This window comes from Aquarana catesbeiana, linkage group LG07 (assembly GCF_042186555.1).
Source record: "Aquarana catesbeiana isolate 2022-GZ linkage group LG07, ASM4218655v1, whole genome shotgun sequence".
Lineage (NCBI taxonomy): Eukaryota > Metazoa > Chordata > Amphibia > Anura > Ranidae > Aquarana > Aquarana catesbeiana.
In genome coordinates, this window is record NC_133330.1 from 287,081,049 (window position 1) to 287,094,458 (window position 13,410).

The following is a 13,410-nucleotide window of genomic DNA, read 5'->3' on the forward strand; positions in this document are numbered from 1 at the left end:
AAACTGCAGAAGTGATCAAATACCATCAAAAGAAAGCTCTATTTGTGGGAAGAAAAGGACGCAAATTTCGTTTGGGTACAGCATTGCATAACCGCGCAATTAGCAGTTAAAGCGACGCAGTGCCAAATTGGAAAAAGACCTCTGGTCCTTAGGCAGCATAATGGTCCGGGGCTCAAGTGGTTAAGAGCTCCCTTCACCGAGGGAGACTCTAAACCACCCTCTATCGTATTGTGGCTTAATAAGGTCAGAAACATCGGGTCAATGGAGGATTTAGTGCTTTCAGCTCAAAATAGAAAAAAGCAATATATATCAAAACATGGTCAGTATGGGATCAGTTTATATACTCAGAAGAAGGAAGGAGAATGATGGAAGGTCCCATTGGGGAGTAAGGCCCATCCGGTAGTGTGGGCATGTGCTTTGTAAACGTACGGAAGCTTTCCGTCCTCCTTGGGAATGGGTTGGGGGAGGGGGGAAATTACTATATGTTTTTTTTATTGGTTTTGTTTTGGGTTGTTTTGCCGCTTGATTTAGTTTTGATCATCTAATAAAGGGAAGAAAGGGAAAAAAAGGAAGGGGAGGATCAGAGAGATTATGAGATAAAGAGAGGTACTAGTGACAGTCATCTAGGCTTGAAGACTAGGGCGATAAAAAGGAGTCCAGTTGAAGATAGGAGGGGTATACGCGGAAAGTTAAAAATGAATGTGCATATCCAGGAGTAAAAGGTGGAATATTAAATTAGCTTAAACATAATAAAAGCTGAAAGAGACTGTGTATGTACTGTATGGAAAGATATGTATTAATGTATTCTCTGCCTCCCTTTTATAAATAAAGAATTTGAAAAGAAAAAAAAGAGTTCCCTTCACTGGAACTAAGGGACCAAGCCCAACCACTGAAAAACAACCCCACACCATAATCCCCCCTCCACCAAATGATTTGGACCAGTGCAGATTGCAAGGTCAGTAAAGACATTGAGGGGGGATTGTGGTGTGGGGTTGTTTTTAAGGGGCTGGGCTTAGTCCCTTCAGAACGTATCGTCATCTGTCCATCGGATTGGATGGGATTGGATGAAAATGGACAGACTGTCCATTTTCATCCGATCTTCCCATAGAGAACAGCGGGGCTCTGACAGGTCCCACCCTGCACAGTGAGCAGAGACGGACCTGTCATCCGCCCGCTCAGTGGGGATCAACAGAGCGATCCCCTGCTGAACTAGCGGAGTCCATCCAGTGGATCCGCTCCGTGTGAACCCAGCCGTATCTGCTTACTCTGGGAGTTGAATGTTGGATTTAATTAGCATATGACCAGTCCTTCTGAACTTAGAAACTTTCTAAAGCATATCTAAACCCATAAGTATAAACGTAATGCAACTTACCAGCCTGTAGATATGGTGGCTGTATTAGTTTCCTTTTTTAGTCTTTATTCCTTTATTATAACCTGGTGATTCTGCCAGGAACACACACAATTCATGTCTGAGAGTGACAACACTCATAAAGCGTACTTTATCTATGGAAACGCAAGCTTGTGATTTTATGTTTTCTTCTTCATTACACGAGTCCTCCGCTAGAACTGTGAACAATGTAGCCAATAAGATCGCAGTATAAGCAGAGTGCACAGGAACCTTTTAGCTAACATGATTTCTGGCAGGTTCAATGGGTTTTTTGCCTTTATCAAGCAGATAGAACAAAATGCTTTCAATGATGTATTTAATAGAGCAAAAAAGGAGCAAATAAGAGAAGTTCATTCTTGGAGTTTAAATAGACTTATAGGTTATAGAGATTCACACGGCTCTACCAAGCCATGCATAAAAGCTAATGGAACACTCTACAACGCCATTGTCCTGAGGGTGGTCTGATTCTACCTGCTTGATTAACAGCTCTCCTAAAATCTTTGCACAGCATTATCCTTATGTGTCAGAGAAATAATACATTAAGTCAAACTGTATGGTGTGATTAGTTCCATACAAATTTCTCTCATAGAAGCTGAAAAAAATATTAATCCCATCAATTTGAGCAAGGCCTTGTGCCAGCACTTTTATCAACAAGCGCATCAAAGCCTATTGTCACTCGTGATGCATCAGTATATAATAAGCTATATAAAAATTTTAAAGCCATAAGCTTAGGGAGCAACAGCAATGCACATTTACTGCATAGTACTACTAATCGGGAAGCACAGCCTATACTGTGTATATATAATAAATATGGCTGCCCCTCTGTACTTGTATTTTTATATGCAGTATATTCTATTGCCTATGCTGGCCACTGTCCCCAGCACTCTGCGTTTATATACTACTGAACTCTGCATTACTTCTGGCCGCTGAACTTTGCATTACATAACTAACCACAAAGCCAAAATTATGATATATTGCAGCTTACTAATCCTTGATGTGGTCGCTGCATTTGTTTTATTTTTTTTCAAGCTTCTTTTGCTTTATTTTCACCTGGTAATCCTACATATATCACCTGTCCTTGGGTGTCTATCTCTCATCCACTGCATCTATGAAAGGAGCCATTGTTGTCCCCTTTAGGCTGCTCTTCGATATAGACTGCAAACTTGTCTGTATTTCTTCATCTCCACTTCCGGACCGGCTCACGCCGATATACGTCGGCACTTTTAAGAGGGATATCTTTGTTATGGCAGCAGCTAGCTACCATAACCCCGATATCCTCTTCTTCAGTGAGCGGTCCGGTTTCCAATAATAATGGTCTCTGCAGCGTATTCGCTGCAAGATCACTTTTATCGGTGGCAGGAGAGGGGGGGCTCCCCCTTCCGCCGCTCTCAGGTGCCCTCCACCGCTTACTGGAGCCCTCGGTAGCGGCGGAGGCGATCGCTTCTGCTCCCTGGCTTGGTATGGAAAAGAGTGAGGGGAAGATGGCCCCCACCCATCTCCATACGATTGCAAGTCGGAAGCGGTGTCAAAACATCACTTCTGCCCATAGCTCTTAAAGCAACATTTTTTTTTTAATGATATTTAATTTTTTTTTTATTGCATTTTAGTGTAACTATGGGTTCTGGGGTCTTTTTGACCCCAGATCTCATATTTATGAGGTCCTGTCATGCTTTTTTTCATTCCAAGGGATGTTTACATTCCTTGTAATAGGAATAAAAGTGACACCATTTTTTTAAAAAAGAACAGTGTAAAAAATAAAAGGTAAAATAAATAAGAAAATATAAAAAAAAATTTGTAAACGCGCCCCATCCTGCTGATCTCGTGTGCAGAAGCTAGCGCATACGTGACTAGCGCCCACATATGAAAACAGTGTCCAAACCACACATGTGAATTATCTCCACGATCGGTAGAGCGAGAGCAATAATTATAGCCCTAGAGCTCCTCTGTAACTCAAAACATGCAACCTGTAGAATTTTTTAAACGTAGCCTATGGAGATTTTTAAGGGAAAAAGTTTGTCACCATTCCACGAGCGGGCACAATTTTGAAGCGTGACATGTTGGGTATCAATTTACTTGACGTTACATTATCTTTCACAATATAAAAAAAACTGGGCTACCTTTACTGTTGTCTTATTTTTTAATTCTAAAAAGTGTATTTTTTCCCTAAAAAATGAGCTTGTAACATTGCTGCGCAAATATGGTGTGACAGAAAGTATTGCAATGACCGCCATTTTATTCTCTAGTGTGTTCGAAAAAAAAATTATAATGTTTGGGGGTTCTAAGTAGTTTTCTAGCAAAAAAAAATGTTTTTAACTTGTAAACAACAAATCTCAGAAAGAGATTAAGTGGTTGAATGGGTGGCAGAGCAATTGGTGGTTTACAGAAGATAGCTAGGAAGGAAGATATTCTTTGGTGTAGCTCATAGAAGATCGGCAGGTATCTTCTGTATTTGCTGAACACTTTTTTAGCTTGAAAAATAATGAAAGAAAAGTAAATTAATGCAGTTACCATATCTAAGAATTGTAAGCTACAATATATTGCATTTTTGTTCTTGGGTTTAGTTATACTTTCATTGTGACCCTTTGCACTCGCGTACTCATGACCCCTGCATTGAGTGTTTATTTCTGACCTCTGCACTTTGTGTTACTTCTGACTTTGCATAATTCTGTGTTACTAACCCCTGCACTTTTCATTACATACTACTGACTTCTGAGCGCTGTGCTACTTACCACTGGGCTACTTACCACCTTGAGCTCTGTTAGGTACTCCTGTCCTCTGCACTCTATGTACATACTACTAACCGCCTTACTTTGTTTCTTCTGACCCTTGCACTCGCATTGCTCCTTGCCCCTCCACTTTTCATTACATACTACTGACTTCTGCAATTTGCACTACTTACTCCTGATCAACACACCCTGCAGTACATACTACTGATGTCTGAGCCCTGCGCTGCCTCTGACCCCCAAACTATATTCACACTGTTTGTGTGTATATGTATGTATGTATGTATGTATATGTATATATATATATATATATATATATATATATATATATATTTATGTATATTTAGATAAACAAAATCTGGAATTTCTGCCCATGCTAAATAAGTAACCAAAATTGATCTGTGTTTCTGAGCCTTACTGACAACCTTATTCGGTAGGAAAATGCAAAAACTCATATTTTTATTAAATTGGTATTGTTGTTTTTCTTACCGACTGTCTGTGCTGAAAGTCGTAGCTTTCACTAATGCAAAGTATATTACGCAGCAGTTGTTCACGCAGATACTGATCTTCTGCAGAAAAGGTTGCCAGGGGCAACATTAGAGATAGCTTTGTGTCTGGCATTAGAGGGAGCCATTGGTTGGAATCCAGTGGTCCAAATTCAACAGTTAAAAAAAAGACCTTCTAGTAACTAATAATATAGGTGTGATGCTGATCTGATTAATCAGACGTGGCTTTTTATCATCTCTGTATGGCTATTCTGATCTGTTGTTTCTTTTTCAGGCCTATTCTTTGTATGACGAGGATATTGGCTACTGCCAGGGCCAGAGCTTTCTTGCTGCAGTTCTTCTGCTTCATGTGAGTAACAGGCAATGTGATTCATGGAGCGGGGGAGGCTCTCCAGCAAATGATGGAAGGTTGGAAATGCTGAGACATTGCTGAGAATTTAACTATTCCTTTGTTCACTTCCCCATAGAGTGTGCTACCACTTTGGTAATTGGATTCCTCATTGATGTAAAGGTCTACTCTACATAAAGCTGGAATGTCTGTTTTATATCTTTGTGTAGTTCACCTCCTAGATTATTATTCATGATTCTAGTGACAACATTTTCAGCAATTACAGCTACAACTGGGCCCTTGCCCGAGGGAGCCCAGGCTAGTTCCTGCTATTCCCTTAAATACTCTTCTGGAGTAAAGTAGTGACACAGTTATGGGGGCTTAAAGCAGAACTAAATCCTCCTATCCTATATAGCCAATGAAGCTGCCATTCTAACCTCTGTTTGATCTCCACTTGCCATAGTGCTGTATCAGTTATCACACTAGCCATTTGATCGCTTGACAGCTCAGTTGAGAGCACAAGCAATTGTGACAGCTATCAGTCACAGCACGCCTTGAATGTAACTGTTTTAGGAAACCATTAAATCAATAGGTTTGGATCTACTTTACCTTTGTAGAACTGGAAGAATTTTCTTCCCTTAAAGAGCTCAATTTTTCTACACATTTTACATGGTTCGTTTGGGCCAAGCTGGCCCAACTAAACAATGTCCCTCACTAATCTGTGAGGTCGCTGGATGTGCGGTATTAAGTATATGTAGTTGAGGCTACACACAGAATACCGCACTGTGTTCTGGGGGCGAGCCGAGAATTCCTATCTAGTGGCGGAACAACCAGATCGCATCAGTCACGCTTGCGACTGGGCCCTGGCGTTCTGCCAGTATGGGGGGGGCCCGCCGCCAGAAGGATCTTCTGCTATTTACCCAGAGGCGATGATCGGAGAGCAGACTGCTCACCAAGCGTCCCCGCCCATTGAGTTCTCAGCTGCACTGTGTATTACTGTATGCTGCCATAGTAACTGCACAGCGGACCGCTCACCCAGAGCCACGGAGTTTGCAGCTGCAAACCTCCATAGCCATCGAGAGGCAACCCCCCCCCAATGTTTGCCACTGATCCCACCCCCCCAGAATCTGCCACTTTACCCCTCTAGCATCTACCACTGATCCCCCCCCCAGCATCTGCCATTGATCCCACCCCCCCCAGAATCTGCCACTTTACCCCCCTAGCATCTACCACTGATCCCCCTCCTTCCCCTAGCATCTGCCACTGATCCCCCCTCCCCTAGCATCTGCCACTGATCCCATCCCCCCACCCCCAGCATCTGCCACTGATCCCACCCAGCATCTCGGCAGATTGATTCCTCTATACGCCTCCCCTCGCCACTCCTATCCAGCTTCTTTCTGCTCCCCCTGGGCCCCTGTGCTCTCTCCTGTCCCCCCCCTCCTCCCCCGCAGCACTGCCAGGGCATTTGTCAGGAAATATGTAATTTACCGGCCCCTTCCTTCTCTGAATGGACAGAGTCAGTGATAGGTACCGATCACTGACTCCATTCATTCATAACTGAGGCATAGTGAACTATCTTTACCATGCGTCAGTTTGTGAAAGAAAGGGAAGATTCTGTGCAGCTGAGGCTGCAGAGATGGAGATTTAGACCCCTTTCACACCGAGGGCGTTTTGCAGGCGCTATAGCATTAAAAATAGCACCTGCAATCCGCTCTCAAACAGCTGCAGCATTGTCTCCAGTGTGAAAGCCAGAGCGCTTTCACACCGGAGAGCTGTGCTGGCAGGACGTCAGGAAAAGTCCTGTCAGCAGCTTCTTTGGAGCAGTGAAGGAGCGGTGTGTTTACCGCTCCTTCACCGCTGCTCCCCATTGAAATCAATGGGGCAGTGCTGGGATACCACCGGCAAAACGCTGCTATTGCGGCGCATTGCAGGCAGTTTTAACCCTTTCTCGGCTGCTAGCGGGGGGGGGGGGGGTAAAAGCGTCCTGCTAGCGGCCGAAATGCGCTGCTAATCTGACGGTAAAACGCCGCTAAAAATAGCAGCGTTTTACCGCCGACGCTATGGGTGGCTCGGTATGAAAGGGCTGTGAGGGCTGTGTCCTCAATCTTCTTTCTATGTTTTAAAGGTGGAACATCAGAGGTCTGTTTAGACCCCCGATATCTCACCAAAGCCCCCCAAACGAGGTTCCTAAAAAAAAAAAAAAATATTAAAAAGTAATAATAAAAAAATAAATACTGACACCAGTGGCAGAACTACCAGGGTCGCACTTGTGACCGAGCCCTGGCGCTCCGCTACCGTGCTTCGGGGGAGGGGTCGCAGGCCCGTGAAAAAGGGCCCCAGCCGAGGGTCCCTTCACGGTTTCTTGCATCGGGGCCCTGAAGATTCTAGTTATGTCTCTGTTTCTATCTCATACCCGGAAAACAGAACAGTCTACCACAGCAGCACTCAGAGCAAGCGGTGTATTCGTCATCAGCCCGCCTCTCTGACTCAGCCAATCAGTGGAAGCTTTTTATTCGTTGATAGAATACATTGCTTGCGCTGAGCGCCGCTGCGCTGGACTCTTCTGTGTTCCGGGTATGAGACAGGATTTCTTTGCTCGCACACAGAACACAGTGCGGTATGCTGTGTGTAGCCTCAGCTACATACAGTTTATACCGCGCATCCAATGGCCTCACATGCTAGTGAAGGACATAGTTGGTTTGGGCCAACTTGGCCCAAATGAACTATGTAAAGTGTGTGGAAAAAAGTTGTTCTTTAAGTGCAGAGTGCACTAATACTTTACCAGACGTTGCCTGCTCATGTGATCATTTGTCACATAACCAAGCACAGGGGATCCCATTGTCCGATGCAGCTCTGCTGTGGGGGATCCTGTGTGAGCACCTCTTGAGTTAGCAGCCGCTGCATCATTTTCTCTGTTTTAACTATTAATGTATAGCTATGCCTTTGGGTGTCCATCTCTTTCAGCTGAATCTGCCAGTTATTTATTGTCCACGATGAAGAATCCACTGGGGGAGCATAACACCATCATTTTGCTCTCTAATGACTATAATGGTTGGGTGGAGCTAAGAATCATAGAATTGATATCTTGATATTGAGTAAAGTAATTAAGCTTCACAGCAACAATGCAAATCTGAAGTTAAGTTTGTTTCTTACTGAGAAAAGCCCATTAAAGTATATCTAAAGCTTAAGTGTTCTTTTAGTTTAAAGCTGCCTATACATGGATCAAAATTCGGCTGGTTCAGCAGGGCAGAATTCCGATCCATGTGTGGCTAATGTGGTTGAACATAAGCCAATCTACAGATCGACTTCTGTTTAACCGCCCTGGCAATATATTTTGCTTGATCAGTGCCGCAGGAAAGCACTGCAGCACTGATCTGTGTATTGCGATGGTGGGAGAGTCCTGCTGTCAGAATACAATGACAAAGTTGGTGAGGATTTTGCATCCATATCGAATGTGTGGCTGGGGGAATTGGGTCAGTTTTTTCTGTTCAACCCGTTGGTTGAACGAACAAAAACTGACCCATGTGTGGCCAGGTTTAGATGAAGTAGAAAAGGATTAGACCCCTGTAAGCTTTTTATTGCTTCTTTGTCCCCCATGGATAAATTCTCTTTTTATTGTCCAGTGATCTTTGACAAATAGAATGAAAGTGAGGGAAAACCCAAAACTTCGAGCTGTCACTTCTGGTGACCCTTTGGAGAGATTTCCTTTGACTTTCTTTTGTGTCTACAGGACAGGATGTGAAGAGAAATCTCTCGAATGGGACACAGATGGCAGATAATTCCAGTGGGGGTTTAACTATTTCCTACCCTGTTCAAAGTGGAAAATAAAGCTTTTAGCTTTGGATATACACTATATTGCTAAAAGTATTGGAATGCCTGCCTTTACTCGCACATGAACTTAATGACATCCCAGTCTTAGTCCATAGGGTTCAATATTGCATTGGCCCACCCTTTGCAGCTATAGCAGCTTCAACTCTTCTGGGAAGGCTGTTCACAGGGTTTAGGAGTGTCTATGGGAGTGTTTAACCATTCTTACAGAAGCGCATTTGTGAGATCAAGCACTGGTGTTGGACCAGAAGGCCTGGCTCGCACTCTCGGCTCTAATTCATCCAAAAGGTGTTCTATCGGATTGAGGTCAGAACTCTGTGCAGGCCAGTCAAGTTCCTCCACCCCAAACTCACTCATCCTTGTCTTTATGGACCTTGTTTGTGCACTGGTGTGCAGTCATGTTGGGACAGGAAGGGGCCATCCCCAAACTGTTCCCACAAAGTTGAGAGCATGAAATCGTCCAAAATGTCTTGGTATGTTGACGCCTTACGAGTTCCTTTCACTGGAACTAAGGGACTAAGCCCAAGCCCTTAAAAACAACCCCACGACATAACCCCCCTCCACCAAATGATTTGGAGGGGTGGCCCAATACATTTGGCAATATAGTGTGGAGTAACTTGATTTGCCTGCATAGAGTCCTTATCTCAACCCGATAGAACAACTTTGGGATGCTGTGGATAGCCTTCCCAGAAGAGTTGAAGCTGTTATAGCTGCAAAGGGTGGGCCAACTCAAAAATGAACCCTATGGACTAAGACTGGGATGCCATTAAAGTTCATGTGCGTGTTAAGGCAGGCGCCCCAATACTTTTTGGCAGTATACTATATGTTGATTACATACTATTAGAATCTTTTCTTTCATTTGTCATTTTAAAAAAAGGAAAGCTTCATTCTGGTTGTATTCTTTATTTTCTTTATTTCACTAAGCAGTCAGAGACTCTTGCATGGTTTGTTTTTCCCGCTGTGTGGCTTCCACATTTTTGTCTGTCTTTTGTAAATATCTAACTGCAAATTTAGAGTACTGTTGACCTCTTTAGCGGTATTCCCGAGTGCGGCTGGGGGTGAAATTTCAGTACCAATACTCCTTAGCGGTAACCCCGAGCCACACTCGGGATTGCATCGTTGGATCCTGGAAGTAGTGACTTACCTTGTCCCTGGGATTCAGCGATGTACTCCCGCTGTGTCCGGTGGCCGATACTGTGTGTGCTCCGGCTTCCCTTCCCTGTGAGCGTTGCGACGCAGGGGGGTGGAACCAGCGGCAGATTCAAAATGTGTAAAACACAACACACACACAATACATTGTAATCTTATTGGATTACATTACTGTATCAAATCATTTGACCTCAGCTTGCCCCCCCAGTGCTTTGTCCAGTGCCCTTACCTGCAGTTTTACTGTACTTTCTGCCTGGAAACTGGAGCACGACCATGGCATCCAAGCGTGCCTCTACATCAAAAGCAGTTATGACCTGCTGGAAAACAGCGATGTCGATATAGAATCACTTGCAGAATTGAGTGCTAGTGATTCGTAGGGAAATTCGTCATCATACACCGAAAAACATTTCAGCAATGATCCTGTGACTGAGCTCAGTGATGTGCGGACTTGGTGCTCTATTGACTGTGGTACGGATCGTGCAGCACCCCCAAGATTCCCATTTACTGGAGCACCTGGTATGAAAGTGGATGTTGAAGATGACAGCTCCTTGGCATATCTACAACTATTTTTGACTGATGAGGTTATTGAAAAAATAGTTACGGAGACAAATCGGTGCCAAGAGCAACAAGCTGTTACGCATCAGAAGTTTTCAAGGAGCAGACAGTGTGAACCAGTGACCAAAGAGGACATTTAGAAATTACTGGGCCTAATAATTCTTCAGGGAGTGGTGGGGAAACCCCTGCAGAAGCGGTATTGGACAACCAATAAATTGCTCACCACTCCATTTCTTGGCACGGTCATGTCAGAGTACAAATTTTCCCTGATAATTAAGTATTTGCACTTTGAAAACAATGAAGAACTTGCTGAAACTACTCATCCAGCACCAAAACCCAAGAAAATTTGGGAAGTATATCAAATGATTCAGAAGAATTTTCAACAAAGCTATGTGCCAGATAGAGACATCAGCATAGATGAAAGTCTAATGGCCTACAAGGGAAGGCTCAGCTGGATACACTATATGGCATCAAAGAGCACAATTTGGCATAAAATCCTTCATGCTATGGTAACTGGCTACATTTGAAATTCTGTCCTATACACTGGGAAAGGAACCAAATTCAACCCAAAATACAGTAATTATGGAATAGCAACATCTTCCGTTTTTTCACTGATTGAGCCATTGCTAAATCAGGGCTATTGTGTAACTACAGACAACTTTTACACATCTCCTGAACTTTGAGTTCCTTCTGCAGAACAAAACGGATGCCTATGGAACTCTTAGGGCTAACTAAAATGACATGCCGCCAATCTTTGGCTCAAGACAGGAGAAATGGTTGCCTGGCAGAAAGGCAAAATGATGGCACTGCGATGACGTGCCAAAAAAGATGTGTGCCTAATAAGTACAATCCATAATACCTCCACTGTCCTAATACACATAAAAGGTGGGAAAGACATCATGAAGCCACAGGTAGTGATAGACTACAACAACACCATGGGAGGTGTTGACTGAGCCGACAAAGCAATGACATTTTATCCAGCACAGAGAAAACAACAAAAAAATATTACAAGAAGATCTTCAGGCATCTTCTTGAGCAATGCTTGTGGAATGCCTACATTCTGCTCAAAATAAAGAGTGACAAGCCTGTGGTTCATGCTGAATTTGTTTGGAAAGTTACCGAACTGATCGTGCTGAACCACCAACCACCAATGGCTGAGAATAGAGCTGTACATTGTGCTGTTGGTGTTGTCAACCCGGAACGCCTGACTGGTCTTTACTTCATGAGCTACATCCCACCAACTGAGAAAAATTCAGCACCCACAAGGATGTGTGTGGTTAGTTGCTCAAAGACAAAATGGAGGCTCCCATCATATCATATAGAGCAGGGGTCTCAAACTGGTGGCCCTCCAGCTGTTGCAGAACTACAAGTCCCATCATTCCTTTGCATATGGGACTCATGCTTGTAACTGTCAGCCTTGCAATGCCTCATGGGAATTGTAGTTCTGCAACAGCTGGAGGGCCACCAGTTTGAGACCCCTGATATAGAGCATGGTGGTCCCATCCCTTATAGTAGAAATGAGATTGATTGTCCCCTTGTTGGGACTTTATATGGACCACGACTCATCAAATGTATAAAAAATATTCTTTAATGTAATGGATTAAAATACCACATATGACGAAGATGCACAACATGTGCTACCTGAAAAATTCACCATTGAATATATAATAAACATCAAAAATACAACATAAATGGCCAAATGCCCAATTGGGCATTTATGTTGTATTTTTTATGTTATTATACATTCAATGGTGAATTTTTCAGGTAGCACATGTTTTGCATCTTCTTCATATGTGGTATTTTAATCCATTACATTAAAGAATATTTTTTATACATTTGATGAGTGCAATCAATATTTTTTATACATTGATGGGGCAATCAATCTCATTTCTGTTGCTCAAAGCGTGATGACAGTGGAAAGAAAATCCGAAAGGAAACCAGGTTCCATTGTCCTGATTGTGATGTCGGACTTTGTGCAGTCCCATATTTCAAAATTTATCATACCCTGGATGTTTACTGAAGCAATATGACTAGTAATATTGCCCCCGTTTGGACAAAAACTTTTCAGTGTTTGATTTGATTGTTATTGACTAAAATTTATTGAATAAAATGTATTATTATTACATTATTTGTTATTATTTATAGTTATTTATTATGTTATAATTTATGATTTTGTGTTTCAAATCTTGTCATACCGGCGATGTCTACCAGACTCTTGTTTGGACAGATTTAGGTGAGTTATTCCTAAGGATTACAGGCCTACAATATAAAACGCCAAATTTTGATGGAAAACAAGCGTACCACTTTCAACATCAAAAATCTGACATAATCATATTGCCAGGGAGGTTAAAAGACTTTTTCTTTTCAGCTCAGAAGAGAACAATCTTGCAGTTGCACAGGCTTGTGTACCAGTGGCGGTCACCCTGCTCTGTATCCCCATTAATCAGCAGTTTGCAGCACTGAAAAAAAAATTTCTATGGCTTCTAGAAAGCAGATTGGCCTTTCTCACAGCTACTTCCTAGAAAGCTATTGCTTTGATTGCGTTTTTCAAATACTTTTCAGATCAGGCAACCTGGGGTGACACCCGTAAATACCTTTTCTCCTCTCTGAAATTGTTGTCACAATGTCTGTATGATGATAGAGGCAAGAAGCAACCCCTGGCTGCCCTTGTGCTTGCCACACTCTAAATGTTTCTTTCTTTTGTATTAGGGTTTTATATGAGATTCAACCAGCTTTTACTGAACAGAATCAGCAGAGGAGACAATGAACACACAGGCAAAGACATCATGTTGTCTGGGCTGCCCTCTCATATTATTTTTCTTGTCTGTACTTTTATCTAAAGAGATGATCAGATCTAAAAATAAAATGGAAAAGAAGGCAGCAGCCGCAACAGACTTTCTTGGAGTACAAAGCAAATTACAGTGTTTTTATTTT

General features: G+C 42.8%; 1 protein-coding gene across 2 annotated transcripts in view; it reads left to right on the forward strand.

Moving 5' to 3' along the window:
- The window catches only part of RABGAP1L (RAB GTPase activating protein 1 like), a 595,387-nt gene that overhangs the window by 391,617 nt on the left and 190,360 nt on the right, over nt 1-13,410 (forward strand). For both annotated transcript variants that reach the window (XM_073593438.1, XM_073593437.1), the window contains exon 15: nt 4,891-4,965. In XM_073593438.1, the coding sequence (XP_073449539.1) occupies nt 4,891-4,965 (75 nt within the window). The remainder of the gene's footprint in view (nt 1-4,890; nt 4,966-13,410) is intronic.